Source organism: Antedon bifida, chromosome 6 (genome assembly GCF_963402885.1).
Source record: "Antedon bifida chromosome 6, ecAntBifi1.1, whole genome shotgun sequence".
Taxonomy (NCBI): Eukaryota; Metazoa; Echinodermata; class Crinoidea; order Comatulida; family Antedonidae; genus Antedon; species Antedon bifida.
In genome coordinates this window covers 9121324-9144252 of record NC_136231.1, presented here as the reverse complement: position 1 = coordinate 9144252, position 22929 = coordinate 9121324, and the positions used below count along the sequence as shown (strand labels likewise).

General features: G+C 29.8%; 1 protein-coding gene across 4 annotated transcripts in view; it reads left to right on the top strand.

Annotated features, from left to right (window-relative positions):
* The first annotated feature begins 714 nt into the window (after positions 1-714).
* Positions 715-22929, top strand: part of LOC144845324 (rho GTPase-activating protein 24-like) — a 29377-nt gene continuing 7162 nt past the window's right edge. The window contains exons 1-2 of one of the 4 annotated variants that reach the window (XM_078702576.1): positions 715-1321; positions 22314-22569. In XM_078702576.1, coding sequence (XP_078558702.1) covers positions 1223-1321; positions 22314-22569 — 355 coding nt within the window. In that variant the 5' untranslated portion in view covers positions 715-1222. Of the gene's footprint in view, positions 1322-12407; positions 12548-12931; positions 13027-17800; positions 17939-22313; positions 22570-22929 lie in introns of those variants that run through there. The other 3 variants (XM_078702579.1, XM_078702577.1, XM_078702578.1) reach the window with 3 other exon arrangements.

Sequence of the window (22929 nt, the reverse complement as noted above, 5' to 3'; positions counted from 1 at the left end):
TATTGATAAGATTATTTTTATCATTTGCTTTTACTCCTATGGGTGTTATTACTATATAATTGATTAAAGTTTGATGTCAAATCACCATATCAAAAATGATCAGACATAAGATTTTGTGAAACATGTGGACTGGATTGCACCGATTTTGTAACTGAATTAAGGGACTTTCGGGTACAAGTTGAAATTAGTTAAATTTGGCTTCATAATGAATTTTTGTATTCAAAAAGAAACTTTTAAAAATGATTTTTGACATCTTGTATGCTAAAAATGTTGAGCCAATTCATTCCACTTTCACATTCACAGATTGTATTGGAAGAATGTTTTGTAGAAGAATAGTTTTTGAGGTGATTGTTATTTTTGTTTGCCACCAAAATTAAACATCCATTAATTTGTTTCCATCCATCATCATAGCATTTCAATTTAGAGAGAGAAAATAATTTTCAATATATTCATTCTTTCCTGATGAAACAAACACAAACTAGCTATTTCTTTTGTTTAAAAAAAAAATGTATCTTATAAATTATAAAGAGATTATGATAGTAATCTGAGATTATAAGAATACCTGATCTGTTAACCAAAAGGATTAACAAGATGTAAAAAAATCTAGCAATATTATGATTGATGAAGCGATGATGGCAAGATAAAAATCATGTATTGAAAGAAGAAAATTCCCTAGGTGAATAGCTTGAAATCGTCTGACACGTAGCCCAGAGAGGAAGTGATGAGTCAATGTCATCATGATAAAAAACATAGGTACATTATATAAGTGAAGAGAAAACAAACATCATTTAAAATCTAAGAAACTTTACCTAGAGTAATGCTAATTGGAGTAAAACTGTTGAAATCATTGGCTGATTCATTCTGTTTGTTTTCCTTCGCTGTGCGACTATAAATACCGAACTGAGTCATCTGAATTACTAGGCTTCAACGAGTGAAGTATTAAAAACTATCTTCCTGTGATATTTTACGGTTGAACCGCTTCGATGGTCGTTTAGCAAGGGACGTGTATGAAGACCACATGAACCTGTCCTGGAAAATCCTTCCAGCAAAATTTATTTGCTTGCACCAAAGTGGTGGAAAGTCGCTAGTTTCGCTTATCACTTTAACTAATCAATGTTCACTCTTCAATCATGTTTGAAGCTGACTTGTAGTTGAGTATCTACTTTGCGGGTATTGGCTCCTGTGTTATTGTCTTACATACGCAAGGACATATTTTGTGATTATGGAAAATTCTTGTGAATTGCAAAGCAGTAATAAGTGGAAAAATTGCAAAAATAGAATTACCAAAGTTTTCTCAATTAACGATAGAAGTGCACAAAATGTAAGTCTTTTTTTTTCTTTTTGAAAATTGGTAATGTTGTACTTCCATTTGATTTTCGTTTTGATTCAGAATGTTTTGTTATCGATGTGGATGTTTGTGTGGCACGATTATTTTAATGGTCTTTGTATCGATTGACTCTATCTGAATGTTTTCTACATTTTGTTGAATGATGTCTTTTCCCAATTTCGAAGATAGGTATTTTGTTCCATATGTACAGTAGCTTAGCTACAGTATATTTCAATGAATTCACATATTCTATTCATTTTCTTCAATAAATGAACAAAATAAAAAAACATTGTTTTATTGAAGGCTAGGCCCTGTCCATGCTGTACAAAAAAATATGGCACTTGACAGCTTGGTTTTTCGATTGTGAAATTGTTACAAACATTTTTACAAAAAAACATGAATATGCAATGTACAACCTAAGGATGGATCAATAATATTTATATATAGTACTTAAATGTAAGTTTGGATTGTGGTATCCTATCTTGCATAGAACAATGCATTTTATTCTCTGCCATTTCTATTAACTTTAATTTCATTCAAAATGTGCTTATTTTCTGGACATCATGTGTGTTTAAGTAAGAAAAATCTTACCAAGATTACACTACTCATTAAACTTTAAATGCATAACTTACTCCCAATATGCAAATCAGTCTTCAACTAGTATTATTTTTATTATTAATCATAAAAATCATGAAATAATGTTATTAATTACAGTATAGATTAGTGTATTTTATAAATTATATTTTTAATAGATTGTTTTTTTAATATTATTTTATCTATTTTATTTTTTTCATTATTTCAGTAAATATATGGATTGTCATCCATAAATACATCACATGTTTGAAAACAATGGTGAATAATTGCCAATATGTTGACAAATGTTTAAAACAAAATTTCAATGATAGTGACAACTTCTCAATATTTTCAGTAACAATAGACACATTTTTATTTTTGAAAATAAAAATCAATTTTATTGCTTATGGTGTACCGTATACTGTACCGTCAGACATGAATCAGTCTATAGTGCAGTTTCTTGAGCCTTTATGACCTCGCAACAAGTGGGTAAAGATCCTTGTATCTACTTAATTGAGCTGTCATTCTAAGGCATTCAACCACTGATGTTGATCACATGTCCTTGGTTCTGTCCAGTCCTATTATTACTGTCATCTTTGTGTCATTTAAGATGCTTCTTAAGCATCAAAAACTCACAATAAGTGGGTCTACTCCGTGCCTAACTTAAATACTGCTGATATTGGTTACATATCATTGGTTCTTTAATGTTTCTTATGCCTAAATGATCAGTATTTCATAACATTTCACTTTTACTACTTTCATTAAGACCCCTGATTCTGAACACACTGTCCTTTTTGTCCAGTGTGACCATAGACGCCATCATTTGGTCTATGTGGTTGAGCGATCTTAGATTGTCTTTTATGTAATATTGCCCTGTAACTGTTCCTTAGTAATGTGTCATATGTTGTTTATGTATCAGATCTTTGATTTTTGTTCTCCACCTTTACTTGTTTTGTAACTTTATTTAACTCTATGGTCATGTGGGTGTACGACAACCATAAACTAGGACTCTCATTGGTAGGTATGTGTGGGTGTGAGAATCTGAAAACAAACTTAATTATAAGTCTATAAATGGCTTTTTAAGCTTAGGTCATCAAAGATTGTGGTCAAACGTTGTTGATAGTTGACCACACAGCCCATTCACATTGAATGGTGGTTAGGGGAAATTCAGGTGGACAGTGATGGTGCCAAGGTTAGGTCAATTAATATATTCAGTCATCTCTTGGTGATTCATTTGGCCCAAATTGATTGGTCATTAATGAATTGAAAAAATTAAGGATTGTCATTATGAGACTAATTTGAATGTTTAATGTGATCCGATCAAAATTGAAATGAATATTTGTATTCAATTAATATAGTGAGAAGTTAATTATTAGAATTATAAACAGATTTGTCTTAGTATAAATGTACAAAAATAACATAAAGATAGAATAAAACAAAATACAAAATAATTACCTGTTCTCAGTTATGCTTAAATGGAAATAATTTTAAAAATTCAAAGTATTCCTAAAATGAGTTTAATAAGACATTTTTCTTCTGAAACTTTTGTTAATTTGAGACTTCTGATTGTAATACTGTGTTTCTAAGTTTGTGCTTAGTAATAGTAGACATATTTTGGTTGTTTTGCATGAATAAATGTTGGCTTACAATTACAATGACAGTGACACGAGGAAATCCCTCTGTTAGCATCCACTGGTCTTTAGCCCTTATAGTCTTTATACACTGACTCACTTCCGTATGCTAATCAAATTTAATCAATTTTATTATTCAAGAACATCTAAAATCTAAACAAAACATTATTTGTTTTTTTGTATATTAAAATCAATTTACTCGTTTAGTAAATTGTTGACAAGTTAATAAGTAGAAAATATAGATATATGATTCAGATTATGATTAAGATTAGTTTAGTGTCTTTAAAAGGTTGTTTGGCTGGTAGAAAACCAAGTTTTTAAAAATAATTAATTGATACAATATTAAGGGGATAAAAGTACTTGTTGACTAATGTCATACAGTAAAACCCCTATTAAGGGGACATCTTAATAGGTTTTTACTGGTCGTATAAAAACAAAAAAAACAAACATTCTCCTCATTCATTTCACAGACAAGTGTCTCCTCCACCCCATGAATACTGTAGGAGGTTTTTACAAAGTGTAATAGTAATACTTGCTTTATCATCTTTATCATTACAGTATATAGATCCTCTATTAAAGGGACACCTTTGGAAGCTAGCAAAGTGCTTCCTTAATAAGGGTGTCCCCAGAATAGGGGTTGACCTCAGTTTAATTTATATAAAGAAATTGTATTCCTGAACGACAACACCGGCAAAGTTTTTGTAATTTATGTACAATTACGAATTTAACTTGCATTACTTTTGATTCTTTATAATTATTAAAGTATAACATTTGGTCATAGGTCTCATTTGTAAACAGTTGTTTAAATTATATAAGGAAATTAAATTCCTTTTGTAAAACATGACCGTATTTTATCCATTATTATCAAAATGTGAGAATGACGTACAGTCACACGCCAGGGTAATAATATTTAATTTCCTTTCAACTCACCAGGTGAGTTTGGCTAGCCTACAGTCTGGCACACCTGAACTGACGCACCTGGATGTAAATTGTCTGTTTGTTCCCAATGGATAAAAATTGACTCATATAATATGGGAACATGTGATTCATATTATAAAACAAGAAATATTTCTTATAAAAAACGCTACTCGACTTTTTGGCGTAACAGTTTTAATTATTGTTCTTTCTTCATTAAATGATGCCTTTTTTTATTAATATTCTATTTAATAATTTAAGAAATAATGATTTATTAGTTCTGAAAAGAACTGTTGAGTTTCTCGACGTTTCAATCAATATGCTTTGATCGTCCTATATACACAGACCGCAAACTTTATATCAACATTTGATTTTGCCTACTGGCCTACTGTACAGAACAAAAATGTATCCAAAACTAACCTACATATTGCGGGATAGGGGCATTACTCCCAAAGTTCGTAGTGACCCACAAAAAAACCCTTCTAGCGCAGCGCGATTACCAGAGAATATATATATTAATTAATAATGTTAAACTCTGTTTGACTGTCCTGTTGAGATGATAAGATATTTTTATTCTGTGTACAATAACTAGGATGCCACCAAAGTAACAGATTAGTTTCTAAAGCTTTGCAGTCAGTTTGATAGTACATATGTCACCTACATTTAAAGATGTATTGTCCCTTTGACTAATTCCAGAAAAATAAAAAAAAAAGATTTTGAAAAAAAGTAGTTATAAAACTTTCACCAAAAATTAATCGAAAAAAAAATCATTTAACTGAAATACAGACGTTTTTTGTTAAAAAAATAACTTTGACTTCCATCTAGTCAAAGTTTTTGATCAAAACATATGCAACGCATTTGTTTTGGCTACTATGTATGCATAATCGTAAAACTTCCTCGCGATCTGTGTGAAAACACCTTCTCAATCGTGACGAGTTGCAAACAATCCTAATTAGCATCATGCATAATGCATACTCGTGGTTTGAAATCTTTGTTTACTTTGCTCTCGACGATTTTCCAGACGAAATGTAATCAAACTAATTTACCTGTTAATTACTTAAAACTTGTTGTTTTTGGCTCGAATTTTCGACTTAAAGTGAATAACTTTAATATTACATTGATATGGCCCATTTAAATTTAGAATATTTTGACCTTCATTTTTTTGTGTTTCAAATGATATTGTTCCCACTAGAACTCAACACAAGGACCTAGATGCTACGCAAGTGATTTGACCAATCACAAGCGATGGATTATCCAAACTGTCACTTGTCATTGGACCATTACAGTAGAAGAGGGTCCACTACTGTTCACTCTTCAAAAAAGTGAGACAAGTCATTATGATTGAATATTTAAAATTTTATTTGATCATCTTCAGTATTGAATTTTTTATTTATATTATTAATTTCAGAAATAGGTCTCAGCTATTTTTACATTTTGATATCTTATAACATTCTGTATACAGTATTTGTTTTGTGTCTCAATTACTATTCAGTTGCTGTTAACCACAGCATTGTGGTTTGACACACTATTTTTTTTTTTTTATGTAGGCCTAATATTAATTTTTACATCAAATGGATACAATATTTCATTGTACAGCTATTCAGTGTTTTAATTGTGCCCATTTGTTGTCTAGATTTGCCCTTCATGAGATGATGTGTAGTAATGTACAGGATATAGAATAAAATTGTTCAATTAAATCATTTGGTAGACGCTAAGTTCTTTCTGTATAATATTATTACCCTTCATAATTTTACATCCTTATGCCTCTTCTAATTTAGATCAAAATTAGGTATATTTTCACTATGAGCATATCTCCGACAAACCCTGTTTATTTTTAAATAAATAATATATTTATAGACCGACTACATTTCTGCTAAATTTGTGCTCGCAAATAACCCTTTAGGTTTGTGGTTGGTCAGAACCTCTGTTTCACTCTTACAATACTGTAACAAACTTCATTAACCACTAACGTAACAACAGGAGAAAATATTAAGAAATCTTAGACTTTAAAAACTCGTCATATTTATTGTTTTGAAAGTTTGTGACGTTTTTTAAAAATAATACATATATATTACTTTAAAAAAATTAAACCAGGCCTTGTCTTAAATGTACGTTTTATGGTAAATTATGGTAAAAAGTGAGAAACAATGCACTACCTAAGTAGCTCGCGGCGATTGACCTCTCATGGACGGTCTTTAGGCCTAGCGTAGCTAGGCTTAGTTTTTTAGGCCTAGCTGGTAAACATCGGTAACGTACGAACACCGTACGCTAGCTATATACCTAGCCTGACGTTGTATAGTTGCTGCATTAATTGTCTTTCTAATTTTGCCAGACTCCGTTGATACAAATTGGGGAAAACCCAGTATTTTCGCTGAAAAGTTAGGAGTCTTCCATTTGTTTTGGCCTCGCGATCGATCGAAAAGTGGGTGAATTAAATTTATAGCAGGCCGCTATAATTATTAGAATCAGCTTATTTTTCACATTTTTAACCATTTAAAGACGAAAAAAGTTATCGCAATAGGACCATATAGTATTATTTTTACATTAAATATAGTTTGTGATCTTGAATTAGATCTAAAAAATGTAGGGAAGGTGTCTTTAAACATAACAATCAACCACAATGTAACTAACATTAACCACTAACGTACTGTACTTGATTTATTTAATACAAAATATGAAAGAGTAGTGTTATTAAATTCATTAAATATATTTTAGGTATATTCATAAACCTAATCTTTTTAAAAGTCACATTTTGTGGCATTTTTAGTACTGCCAGTGCTATTAATGCATCTTTGGATTGTGTATGAGTCACTTTATCTTCAGTGAATGATGTATTATACGTGCTTGTTTCATCATTATCAATATTTCTTTACAGACAATTATTTCTGGATTCTTAAGGGTCATTTTCCCTTTGCAATTACATTTTGAGTCACAAAACCACATCTAAGTCATTTTCCGTTTCATTTTATCGTTTTCATCACCGACCAGTGATGCGTCAAAGTGTACCGCTCTATGATTGTACATTATTGATATTTTGAGTAAAGTTGATATTATATTGCTTGAAGGTTAAATGTCTTTAAATGCCTTTATTATCAATTCTTTGTTTGATATTTTCGTCAGGATTTTTTCTTAAATTTCAAGCGGTTGTCTTTTGGTTTTATTTCACCTCATATCCAACAGCGGGGACCACCACTTACAGAATGGGATAAATAAAAAAAGAAAGAGGAGAGGAAGAAGAGTTAAAATTCAAGAAAATTGCATCTACTCATTGCATAATTGTAGATTTAGGTATAAAGATACATTACATTGTTAAAGAACACAAAAAAAGAAAGAAAAATAGCTAAAATTATACAGACTTATAAAAAAGTTTATAAATTCAAAACATTGCAAAATTGATAATGTTCATTTTTGTTTTCACTGATACGTTTGATTGAAACCGACATTTTTAAAATCTTCTAATCAAATCATCAATCAGCCTCATCTCCTGCCTCCCACACAATAATTTGATTATTAACTCAAAATAATAGAATATAATTCAAAATTAAATATGTAACATCCTTTCTCATCAAATAATAGAAACAATGATGTGAGATGATTTCAACTAACTTGTCATCTTTTTGATCTCGCAATTGGGAGACAGTGCAAGAAAATTATCAATGCAACAAAAATGCATTGCTTGTTAATACAATGCTTCAGTTTGTAACACTGACAGTGAAATTCACTTAACCAGGAAAGAGTGTAATTTCTTCTCTGACGTAACCTTTTCCAGAAATTTCCAGAAAAAGAAAAATTGTAGAAACATCTTTATTTGTAGCTTTTGATTGGACTTGAATATAATTAACATTAAGTTTTAATTGCTACAGTACTTTGAATTCTTTGCATTTTATATAAGTAAATTTTCAAAACACATACTTACCAAACAAAAAATAGGACCAAACTCAAAGCCTTGGCTTAATGCATCCTCACACAATTATATTTATTAATTTATGTTCTGTATGATATTGTATTGTATTGTGTGAAACAATAAACTTGAACTTACTATGGCAACCAAGAGGTGGCTGAAAAGTAGTATTTTACAATTATTTGGGCACTATAACCATTTAAAAAAGCTTAAATATAAAATAGTTTTTGTTGTTGGCAAAAGGATCAGCATTGTTTAAATAATAAAAAAAAAATTATATAAAATATTTTATAGACTGTTGGCTTTGTTAGCTTGCTTTGTTCATACAGTTGATTACTTTGCACAGATCTTGTCTAGAAATAAAAAAAGGTTTTTTTTGTCATTCATGGTTGGTGGCAGCATTTAAAAAAAGTTCAAGATGCTGTTTTCATTTGCTTATAATTCACATAAAAAATAGTCATGGTAGTAAAATATTTTGTATGAGTTCCTTTTTAATTTTAGGGTACATTCAATATATTATTTATCAATTCTTTAACTCTTTATGTATATTTCAAAATGAATATTAAATAGCTAAGATATTTCTTATAATTCCCTCTGTATTTTTTTGGGCACAATCAATAGATGTTTATTCTAATTCTTTGTGAATATTTCAAAATGAACATTAAATAAATTGAAATTTATCTGAGACTAACCATGACCATTTAAGTGGCTTGGCAAGAGTTTAATATTTGTAATTTTGAATTAAACAATTAAATAATTTGTGGAATAAGTCATAATTTGAGTTGCGTAGACAGCAGTTGCTAGTCTGCAAATCTACAGTAATTACTTGATATATTTCTGTAGAGGTTTTCGGAAACTAATATTAAATTGAGTTTTGGAGATTAATTTACAGTATTTCTGAAGTCAGCCAACTTTCCAACATTATGTTGTAGAGTAAAATAATAAAAAATATTTAAAAATAAAATGGTATGATACATTATATTTACTGTATATTTAAAGGAATAAAATGTGTCTCAGTACACTTGTAATGTAAGTGATGTATTCTATATCTATGAGCTTGAAAACCTTTCATATTGTATATCTATTATTTACTTATTTAGAAACACTAAACGTAGCAAATAAAAGTCTGTCTTGACATCATAATGTTGTATATCTAGAGCCCTTCAGCAGGTATATGATATGGAGAATTGTGATAAAGTAAACCATACAGACCACATAGTCATGCTACGCACGTGGGAGTTAGTGTTTATGTATTGTGCACTTTACGATTTTGATTATTTAAATGTCCAATCCCATTTCCCCTGAGAGGGGTATGACCTGAATAATTGAATTGAAGGAATTCCCGTTCCAAAATTAATTTCCGATTGTTGAGTTCAGCAGAGGAAACTCTATCTGTACCCCTGGTACTTTTTTAACTCTGAGGTCAATTAAAATAAAAAGTATTTATTTTTAAAGGAAGTTAATTGAGCAATTGTCTTGAGGCGATATTTGATATTTGACACTGCTGAAGAATTTTCTGTTCGTATATTGCATATTCATATTATTGTACTGTTTAGGTGTACATATTCATATACTGTGTAATATTAAATAACAATATTTGATATTTGACACTGCTAAGAATTTGCTGTTGGTATATATTCATATTATTGTACTGTAGGTCTACCATATTCATATACTGTGTAATAACAATATTTCAGAATGTTGACAATTTTTTTTATTATTATTTGTAGTGAAATGATGTCTTACAAAACTTTATTGAATTAAAAATGGATCCATAATATCATTAATAGGAAAACAAATATAAAATAAACATGGCCATTATTTTAACCCTGAAACTGCCAATGAGCCTGTTTCTGCTGCCAAATAAATACCGTATATAATAACAGTATTTTTTAGATACTATTTTTTTATACACAGCATTTGCAATTAATCTGTTGGGGAAACAAAGATTTCGGGAAAATTAAAAAGGAACAGGACAGCCAGATTTAGAATAGAAAGATAATTTAGACAAAATTAAAGGAGAGTACGAGGTGTGCGAACTTGTCGTTGAAACAATAACAAAACAAACAGTGAAAGCCAAAGATAACACATTGTAATTTGGGGCAAAGGAAGGAATAACTTGTCCCCATTTTGAGGGATCGAAAGGCAGGTTGGGTAAAAAAGATGAATTTTAACACGACCATCCAAGATAGTACCTCTAGCAGAACGGGGTATTCAAAATATGGTATAAATTATACCGTATTTTATACCTTATTTTTAAACCCTATTTTGAGGATATGCAGCAGAATCAGGCACATTGAAAAAATATATTTTTTGTATCTATAATGTCTTCTGCTTTTTTATGATAATGAGATATATAATTATGCATTGTTTGCGGTATTTTTCAACTTAAGGTCTTTTCCTTTGTATAAATGAATTGTGGAATATGTAATGAAAGCTGAGATTATTTTGTGGAAGTCTGTAAAGGATTAAAAATGGTAACTTCTAATTGAGAACGTGAGAATTGGGCCATAGTACATGTACATGATTATAATAAAGACGTCCCATATAATTTTAATAATAAAGTTTTACTTATTTCTCATGTAGTGACACATACTAAAAAGTAATAATAATAATTCAAAATCAAGGTTGATTTAGGGCAAAATAATGATTTTGAAAATACTTTATCAGATATTAAAGTATTCATAAATCTAATGATAAATATCTAAAATTATAGTTGGTTTAAATGAATTGAACATTTTATTTTAATTTCTATTTTATATAATATTAATTAAAAATGTTTCAAATATATATTTTTTTAAAAGGGAGCATCTGTTTTGTTTGTTTTTCAATTGATAGAACTCTATCTTTAGTGTTCCAATCATAATGTAAGAGGCCTCACAAACAATAATACAACAATCAATCAAAATGCCGATATTTCTGGTTTTTATTATAAATATGTCACTTTTATTTTACTAATTTATATTAGATGTGTCCTTTGATTCCCATAGTAATGTACTTTACTTACCCAATGGAATTACTTGCTTCCTTAAATTTGTATGTTATTCTTTGTTTAACATTTAAAACTAATTATTTTTAATACCGCAAATGTCACTTGAATTGACCAGTAACCATATTGTTTTGTTTAATCTTGTTTATCTGCTGTGTATTAGCAATTTTCAATATATTTTTATGATTTTTTTAAAAATAACTTCAAATCTAAAATTGTCTGCTTGATAGGCAGACATCCATTTTTCACTTTTTTTATTCTAAATTTTGAAACGACATAAAAACAAGTTCTGTTGTAGTTTATCTCTATTCACACAGCTATCTGAAAAAGGAAAAGCAAATTTATTATAGTTTGTTTATTTGGTACTACTATTACCCAAGCCTAGCCTGAAGCAATACATGAATTCACTCTATAATGATCACTCTGTAATCCTAATTTCCAATTGAAAATTATCAAAGCCTACAATCTAATCTTATTGTGCAGAATATATAGTTGAGTTTGCTGTTTGAAGAAAAGGAAGAAACTCAGAAAAGGTTGATGTTACAGCTTAAAAGGTATTCACTGTGACCCACTCAGAAGTGAACAAGATGTTTCTTGTTTCGTTTCTTAAAACATTTTCACTTATAGGATTTTGATTGGTGAAAACTTTTAATTGCTGAAAAAATTGACTTGTGAGGTAAACTCTAAATCTGTCACTCACTTGTGGTGTTGATCGTTAGTAAAGCTAATTGATATGTATGAGGACCAATGGCAGGTTGCCGTTTGTGATCATGTTTCACTTGAAGGCAGGTTTCTGTAGATATCTAGCTGCTTTTGGTATTTCGAGAATGTTAGCCTAGCGAGAAATATCATGTTTGCTGCCAATTGCCTGGGCGTCTTTGTGTTGTTATGTTGATTGGTTGTACAGTAGATAGTCTTTACTAATGAAGACCGTCATTTTATTCGTTGGATATGTTTTGCACAGTATTTTCTACAAACAGTAAACTTTTGAAATACCAGACATCACAGTACCTTGGACAGTTCCATCATTTATGTTTTTTGAAGATTTTAACTACTGTATTTGGTTGATGAATTTTCTATCTTCAGTCCATCTGTACTACTGTACTGTTGCCTTTTGAATACAGTGTTAATATCAAGCATTGGAATTGGACTTGCTTTACCCATCTTTTAACCAGATGAAGTGGCAGTCGTTTTTGGAATTCTCAAGCAAAGTTGATACAAATATTCTGTACCTTTTCAACACATGTTATTTATTGAATTGTGCAAACCATATTAATATTGAATTTTCAAGAATTTGAACTAATGACAAAACAGTTGTCTAATTAATATAACCAAATCAATGTAAGATTTGCTGACTTGAGATAACATACAAATATTGTTCACCTATTTCAGCAAGAGTAAGTCAACTTTTATCAGACCACTTCCCTTTTTGATATCTAGAGCAACCTGATAGAAAAAGTGGAAGTCTACAGTATTTGCAATTTCCTTCCCATACACACAGTTTTCAGTTTTTGCTCATTTTTCTGCTGCATGTTTTTTTTGGATTTTACATAAATTATAATTTTTACTAAATATTTGAAGGAATTATACTTTTAAACATTTGGAAACTTGGAAGTTGGATGATAAAATGTTAAGTCGTACGTCAAGTTTTCTGACGTGTCATCGTGGCATCTCAGATGAGTCTTTTGAGGTAGGTACCTTACTGTAGATTGAGTACTGTGAAAAAATCCCTTTTAAACACTGTAGTCTAGACCTATGTATGACATGTCGTCAACATATTATGAAAGAAAATTATGGTTTGGCAGTAAAAGAAGCCACCATTTAACAAATCTTAAAGTGTCATGGCAGTACTATTTTGATAAATTTTGTACAGGTTTAGTCCAGAACTGAAAAGAGTAGAGTAGTCCTGGACTAATTCTTAAGTTTTGTTTAGGATTGAAGTTAGTATAGGGACTTTTACATTTTTACATACCCTATTACTACATCATTTTATGATATTCGCATGCACTAGACGATTGGCAAAAACTTGTTCATCGTAGGTTCACTGCCATGTCAACGTAAATGTCCACTTCATCTATACGTTTATATATCTGTCAACGAGTAACAGTCAACTACGACCCATGTGGATGTTCACTCTAATCTAAAAGTCCTTAATATGGCCCATAGAGCACAACTACTGTACAGTGTAGAACAAAATATGTGAAAATTTGTTATACAGTAACGGTTAACCAATTACATAAGTCAGTAATGTAGAAGCAAAGCATACTGTTAGAGAGTTTTTGTGATAAAGCAAAGTGAAAAACTGTGACAAAATGTTTAAAACAAAATATTTGCTCTTTGTATGAAATCTATTTCCGTTGAACCTGCTCATCATATTCATGTATTTGATTGCATAGCAGGTCACGTACAGATCAGTGAATACAATATGTTTTGCACTCCGGAATTTGTTACCACAGTCACAACTTGAAATTGGTAGCCATGTGTACTGAATTCATCTGGTCTATAAAAAGACAGTACCCAGTGTGTTGCCAATATTTTGATCTCCAGCAATGAATGTTTTATATTTGATAATCTGACTATTTTAAAAACATGTTTGCATTTTCAACCTACATAACTTCTGAATTTGTAGTTGCTAGAAATATCATTTATTGCATATTTATAGAACAATTTTCAGTTATCTGGATTTTTTCAACAATCTGTGGCATATGTTTCCCCCTAATCACTGCTTGCAGGTCAAAGATTACATTTAAGAAAACGAAGTGATTAATAATTTTACAAATACAAACGTATAGTGTTTTGTAAACACTGTTGCCAACAATAGTCCTTTGTCCAATATTAATCTTTTTTTTAGTATGAATGAGTATTAATAATACACAATTTATTTTAATATATTTGAATATTGATAAAATACATACTTTAAAATATTGAATATCGATAAACAAAATACTTAAAGACACCATTGGCATTTGATAAACAAAAAATATGTAAAATAGCTTAAAAAACAAAATTAATGTACTGTAGGTGGGCTAGATTATCTGCACTTAATAAACAAAATGTAGTGGATTTTGCATGAAAGTGTCTCCATTTTTGGGTGATATTTTATTAGTTACATTTGTCAGTGAAGTTAAAATTCAAGTATAGTTTTTATGTTAAAAAGCAGTGAAAAGACAAACATGAACTGATTAAAAATGTTTTCAAAATAAGCAATTAATATATAGACATTTTAATCTTTAAATAACCGTTTGAACTCTTGACATTATAAATAATTTTAATCATATTGTGACACATTTAAAATGAAAAGTTAATTACTTTGTATTATAAGAGACTTTAAATTGGAAGTTTTCAATTAGTGTAAGCTGTTTTATCCATGTACTTTAACTGACCTACTTATACTTTTGTAACATTTTTATTTTGACGTCAATACTTTGCGGTTTGCAATACTACAGTAAACTTTCCTTGATTTTTAGTTGCACTAAATAAAGGTTTTGCTTTTACTTCAGTTCACTATGTATACTTGTCCGACTTTGGATTGAGTGCCACAATGGTCATTACCAAAACATATGACTACTCAGATTTGATTTGTTGCTTAGACATTTCTAAAAATAATTGTAATAATTTAGTATTTTCATATAATGACCCTCTAAATAACATTAGAACCCCTCATTTAGGACTTAGCCTTATTAATGTGTAATGTGGAGCAGTACATATTTTAACACAGTATGGCTAACCCCTTTTAAGGAGTCAGTTTGGAGGGTGCTGAAGGCACTAATTATTAAATAGTATTTAATAATATATTAATAGTATATACAGTAGAACCCCTACTATTTACATTACAGTATATAAAGTTGGCCATCTTTGCTAAATTTTTAATGCAATTCATGAATGAATAAAATGATAGAGTATGAACTATTGTGAATCACAATATGGATTTATTAGATTGTCGAGCTACTTGTATGTTCAATGCCATTTTTTGTTACCCATAAATACATTAATGTTATTTTAAGGAGTATCAAGTAAAGTGTAATTAAGCTTTTTGTATACAGAACATAATAGTATCTTACAATTTGAAGGCATTAAAGAGAAGGTTAAAACACCCAATCAATTGGGTGTTTTAAGACATTTAACCAGTTATTGCTGTACAACTTTTAGCTGCAACTTGAAATAGCGGTTATTTGATTGAACTCCATTGAACTTGAGTCAATCAGTGTAACATCTTGAATACTTGACCGCCTGAGAACATTAATTTTGTATAAAATTAATATTTTTTATCATTTTTCAAATTTAGCAGGAATGGTTGATAATGAATGTTGATATAAAAATTGTTTAAACCTATGTTGAAATATACAGTTGATTTGGCTGTAGCAAAAAAATGTCCAAGGCCTAAGATACCCAAGTATCCTCCTTCTTCAATACATTTTTAACCTTAAACTTCCTTTCGCATAATATGAGAGGTCAATGAAATGTCCAATACAGCTTGTCTGTCAACCCCTTCTCTTATGTGTTTCTTTTATGTTTCCAGGCTAAAAAATAATAATTGCCAGGAAATCAATTAAACTTATCAACCATCTTTCATTGACCAGAAAATCACTCATTTTAGTAGGACCTACTTTAAAATAGTAACATTATAACCGATGGAGATGGAGTTAATAAGCTGAAATCATTTATTTTAATGGAATTGTCAATTTCGTCAATCAGAGACCTCTAAAATTGTCAAGTTAGTTCTACCGGATGTTTACTTCACTATTCTTTTTTTTTTTTAACCATTTTAATGTACACTTGTCCAGTGTACAATTTGTTATGCTATACCACCATTTAATGATTGAGGCAAGTGCTCATAGAAATTCAAAGCAGAATAGAATATGATTTTATATTCATTGAATAGAAACATTCAATATTTCAACTCATGAAAATATTCTCTCCATTCAACATTATTCATTGATATTAATGCAGAGACTCAAATAACATTGACTACAGAGCAAACTTATAAAATGTACTGCCATCAATGGAGCAACCACAACAAGTAAAATACAAAATGTGAATAATGTACTGTTCATTGGTTTAAAAAAGTCAAACATTTGTATATAAATGATATTGAGGTGGTCTTTACCAAAAGGTCTCACAGCACTATTTATATAACATAGCAATTTTTCATGGTCATAGTTAATACAAAATAATCCCAATGTATCTGACTATGAAGATTTGAATGTTAACATTGAACTGTTTTATCTTAATATTTAATCCAGAATTACAAGCACCCTGCACGTTGACAGGATTTATCAAGGGTTTTCTATTTTTGTAGACATTTTAGTATTTGTTGTATTTTACCGTATTTATCATATTTTTACTATGTTTATATGTGACAAAGCAAGACAATTTTCGAGACAGAGTGCATGACAAAATAATTTAATTTAATTGAAGTGATAAATTAAATGATTTTAGAAAATGTTATACTGTAACACTGTCAGATATTCATTCCACAGTATGACTATATTCAGTAGTAATTAATTTGTAATTTATTTTTTTTTACAAACTATTCTTGGAATTGTCAAGATGATTGACATGGTTGCTATAGGAACAGATAATGATTATTGTCAGTTTGGAATGTGTCTATTAGATTTTGACTTGTTGATTAGTTTCTAATTCACCCAGCCCAAGGGACTTGTTTCTAGGGGACAAGAACAAATCAGGAACCTACAAAAGTACTATTAGTTGTACCTGTCAAACACTACGGTCTATTTATCTCACCATCCACCTTGAAATAAAATCTACCTTATTCTTTGGGAGTGAATATCTATATTATAATAGCATTAAATCAAAATAGTTTTACAAAAAAAAAAGTGATGTGCGCAAATATGGTAGTGATATGCCCAAATATGTTATATGATATGACATCATCATGTCCATATATGGGCACATCACATTTTTTGTCCACATAATGTTTGATAGTGTAGACAGAGCTTAATATACTGTTTGAACTTATAGGCCAACCTTTAATTCACTTTAACCACTCGGCTATGTCAGAATCAGGATTTATTTTTTTTTTGGCAATAAATAATAACTTCACAATCTAGAATTCCTTGTCATATAAATCAGATTATTAATTTAACATAAACTAAACATTAACGACATTAGTAATTAATTCTTGATTAGAATTAATTAATAGGTGATTTGTCAGGGTGCTTTATATCATTCATATTATGTTATGTTATAAATTTCGAAACCACAATAGATCTACGATCCACTTATCAATAATTGTGACCATGCTTGTCAACTAAAATTACACTCTTGTCTTGCCTTTTAAAATCAAAGGACATTTTTCAATTAGCTATCTGGACAACTTCCAACATTCAAAGATCTTTTTTTTTCTCACTACAACTTTCACATTGTTTTCATCCCCTGAGTTTGAAATGGACTAGTCCAATTACTCAGGGAGTCAAGATATATAAAGTTTTTAGCTTCGACCCATAACATACTCCTAGCAAAGCAGTATTCTCTTATAGATTGTTATTTTTGGTAGGCTATTTTTAAAATAAGGCAAGATGCCTTTATTGTTAAATTTATACAAGGATTCTTTAAGACAGAAGATGAAAATATGTCACGAGGTAAGGCATCATTGTTTTTTACGATACCAAATTAAACATTTGAATCAAGTTTGAATTAAATTTAACGTGACAGAGTTGGGAAAACTTTGTCAGTTGTTAATGACATTTGATATTCTATTTGCTTATACTATTTATAGATTTGATTTCGAATGCATGTTTCAAGTTTTTAAAAATTGTAATTATCATTGTTTATTGTGAAATGAAAAACAATTTGAGTTACTAATAGTTTATTATACTACACTATATTTGTACTAATATTTCTTGATTATTTTTTTGTGTTTGCTAAAAGATGTGAAAATTAAGATTAAAAAAGTTGCAATTTTTAAAATATCGCCCCAATTGATATTAAGTAGATGCTTTTAATTTTGTGTCGCAGTTTCTTACAGATTTTGGGCTTATAATTTAGATAGTTAACAAATCTTTAAAAAAAAATACAATCTTATTAATATAATATTGATTGATCGATAGGTGTGGTATTTATTTAAGTTATCTGCAAAGTTATCTTTTGCCTTATAGGTAACCATCTGACATTGTATATTATAAACATAATGATACAATGTATGGAAGTAGTTTAATTCTAATTTAATACATTATTAAATATTGTTTCAAACTTTTGCTGAATCATAATTAAAAACTAGGTTATGACATTTTCTCTTACACGTTTCCTTTACCCAAGGACTGTTGATGGATGTTCTGTACATTGTTCTCGGCATGTGAAATAGAATTACCTTGTTTTTTTTAAATTGTTTTTTTTTTTAGATTTAAAATGTTCAAATAAGTATGTAAACTAGAGTATAGTAGTAACATTTTTTAGATGAGAAATTACATTCAATACTAATGTTCCTTTAATTAATTTGTTATTCACTTATACCCTTTTCACATCTGCATAAATTGTTACAACTTGTAACCAGGTTTGATCTCTGATTTATTACACGTTTTCATACATGCATACGCGAACATTGTGAAATCTCTGGAGAAAGCATAGTTGCGCTATATTATTACTATGATTGGTCAGTTTAATACCAGAGCAATACATGCATGTGCAATAACAACTCTGGACAGGATATTTTACAGAAAATTGTCTTCACACTATGCAAGCCTGGAATACAAGTTGTTACTTTTTGCAGGTGTGAAAAGGGTATTAGTATTTTAGTAATAAAAGTATTATCTGATTCTAACAATTTTATTTTATTTCTAATGAGTTCAGTATGACAAAAAGTCTGATGATACAAGGTAAATCCTTTCATCATAAAGATATTTTTGGTATGATGTATTAAAACAAAAAAAAAACCAAATTATTACATTTTTAGTACATCCTAATCCTAGTAATATTTGTCATCCAATGTTCTTTAACATGATTTGTATATAACTTTTTATTTTATCAATTTTCTATGAATATTGTAATTATAGATCGATAGAGTCAATAAAGTTATTTATATTGAGAATAACAAAAATAGAAAACTTATCGATTGATGGATACATCAAGAATTTCATCACCTGTGATATGAATCTGTCAATTGTATTGTATGAAGCATTGCAAAAGTTTTAATAATTCAATATTTTTAATTACAACTTCAGCTTAGATTTGGAACTTGTTCAAACATTATTATAATAACTTAGTCATGGACAAATGTGAATACTCTACAATAATTGATGGGAATATTACTTTAAATCTATCTATTATTATTATTTGTAACAATGAACATAATGCTTTTTGTAAATTATTGTTACATTTTTTATAAATTAAAAGTAATGTAAAACTTTGGAGTGTTAAGCATATATAATATTAAAAATAATAGCAAAAAGTAATAATTATAATAATAATCATAATTTCATTCTAGCGGTACTATCTGGAAAGTGTCAAAATACTACAAAACCATCATGAAAAACTAGTTTACACTTTATAGATTATAAATTACCCATTTTATGTAATTGTTATACTTTTTGTCATTTAAATATGTTTCAGCCAAATATATTCTTACAATAAAGTAAACTTAGTTGTTTGCTTATCTGTAAATTGCATGTATAATGCCGTGTTCATTTATAATATTTAATGGTTTTTAATAAACCTGAAGACAAAGACCAGAATCTATATTGACAGTAAAAAGGCCTTTAAATCCTTGTAGTAATACTGTTATGGCATGTTTCTCCAACCACATGTTCTCTGGCATATGTCATTCAAGTAGTTGTCTTTAAGAGAAAACCTTTTTTGTTTTTGGTTTTGGCTTACTTTGGCTGGCCAATTTCCAAAATTAATGTAATATTACATTTATCCCAAGTATGATTTCTCTTAACCCTCTGTTCACATGCACTAAACTTAGGCCTTTATAAAGAATGAAAACACATTTGAATCAAATCAAATCCAAGTTAAACTGATATACAAAGTGCTTGTGTGATCAGTAAACTCTTTATATACAACGACTCAATACACTGTATTTTGTTCTGTTTTCTTCTTATGAAACAACTAATTTAGTTGTATCATTACTTCCTCATGTCTGCTCTCTTACATTTCATCAGTTTTAAATTAACACTGAAAAAAAACTCCAGATGATGGAGAAAACGGAAGACTTTTCTAGGCTGTTGAGTGATTTTAAAACCATACAACTATTTACAACTTTTTTTCTGGTTTTAGTTAAACACTGACCACAAAGTTTCTTTAAAGTGTTTAATATGTTTAGATTGACTGTTGAGAGAGGAATACATTAACATAGTGTGGTGCATTTCCAAAAGACAAAGTATAATTGATAGAAACATCTTTAGTTCTCATGAGATTGTTTTTTTTTCAATATATTATAAAACTTTATACATATTTACACAAACCTGGATGTACTTTAAATACATCATCAACCATTTATAGGTTTTATTAACATAGATATTTTTAATTTAAATTAATCTTTATAAAACTTGGAATATTGATTTGTTGAATGTACAGGTTGCCATTTCAGTGTAGAAGCACCTTCTCCATCTGTTTTTCTCCCTCAAAAAATATATACAGTAGGTCTATTATTATAGTTTAAACATTTATAATTTATTTAAAAACTTAAAAAGAATATATTTCTATTAAATAAATCAATGTTAACTTTTTGGTTAAACCAGTTGACAAGTACTTACTTGCTACGTTTCAGCTACTTTCAGTAGCCTTGATCACGCAAATGACGTTGACATGATGTTCTGTCATTCGTCATAGTTCGGTGACTTGCGCCATCTTTCGTCTGATGTTCAGCTTTCTGCTGGTGTCCCCCTTTGGATGCTCGGGTGTCCCTTTTTATTAAGTCATCATAGATGTGGCTCAGTTCATGTCCTCCCTGGTCTCTGTTGATGTTCATATTTGTTTTTCTTATCCAAATGGCTTCTTTGACGAACTATGACGAATGACAGAACATCATGTCAACGTCATTTGCGTGATCAAGGCTACTGAAAGTAGCTGAAACGTAGCAAGTAAGTACTTGTCAACTGGTTTAACCAAAAAGTTAACATTGATTTATTTAATATATATTTGAAACCAGATGAAATTTTTTGAGAATATATTTCTACCTCTTTATATTTTACAAAAAGTTAAAAATCAAGTATTAAAAACCATCATACATCTGGAATTTGACACAGCCAACGGTTGAATTAAAATACAGCTAATATTGTATTCTGAACTAATGTATGAATTGGAAATTAGTCTTTAAATCAGATATCAAAATGTCTTGAAAGTCCGTCTGCAACTTAAAACATTACATTCTTCGCTTTCAAAGAAAAAACTCAACCCAAAAGAGACCGTTTGTTTATGGAAAGAATGAAAGTAAATTAATTCAATTTTGGTCACATTTAGACCTTGACACGCCCATTAATACAAACACATTATGGGTCTTTAGAGATATCAAGGGAAAAAGCTGTAATATCCAGGTACTGTGCTGACCGATAAATTTAAACTTATTATATAGTTTGTATTCAAGGGGAAACCATCCAGTCTTGGCTTGTCAGTTGAAATGTGATGGAAAATATGTAGTTTATTAGATTTGAAACTTCCTCTAATTTTTGCTGTTATCTGAGTCGTGTTCTTTTTTATTGTTGGCTAAAAGGTTTCGGTCTCAAAGTCATATAAATGAAAGCTTCATAACTAGATGGAAAACTAGGACTGTGAGAATCACAACCCAATAAAACTGTGGGGTAACGGCTATGAGTGTTCACTGGCTAAACCCAGGGGCCCAGAGGTCACGGGGCACCAGAGCATGGGCAGTCCAATGCAACTACCCAGCGTTGGAGGGCCTGTTAAGAGTGCTAATTAAACAAGGGGTCAGTCTTAAGCCACTAAACTTATTTAAGATAAAGTAATACAGTGTTGTATGTTTCCCTTTATATTTAATATATTAAATAATTCTATTTTCAGACTAACCCAGCTGCTAAGATTCTTCCGGAACCAGTTTTCAACACAAATGCCACAGACATACTGTACAGTGGATGGCTGAAGACACATCAAGGGGTGCTATTCAAGTCATGGCAAAAGTGTTGGTTTGTGCTTGCAGATGGTCACCTTCATTACTTCAAACTTCTAGGCTCGATGCCTTTAGAGGGTACAAAGCTTAGTTCCAGATTAGCTTCACAGCCAGATGAACCAGAAGGCTGCATCCTCGATATCAAACCAGGTATGGGCTTCACAATTAAAAAATTATTATTAAACATATAAAGATCTATCACACCCAATTAATCTTTGTCAATGACGTGTTATACTACTATAAATATTATCTGTTATTATTTTGATATTTTAATAATAAGAGATAAATTCTATAAGAACTGTTTGACAGTTACTCACCACATTAAATTAATAAATATATCATATAGGAATAATCAGGTTTATATCGGACTGATAGGGGAAGTTAGTGGGGGATGGATAACTTACCCCCTTATTCCCAAATGACCTCAATAAACGTCTCATGGTTATATTAATATTATAATAAACAACCAGTTTAGGTCAAATGTCAAGTTTTTGATATATCCAATAATCT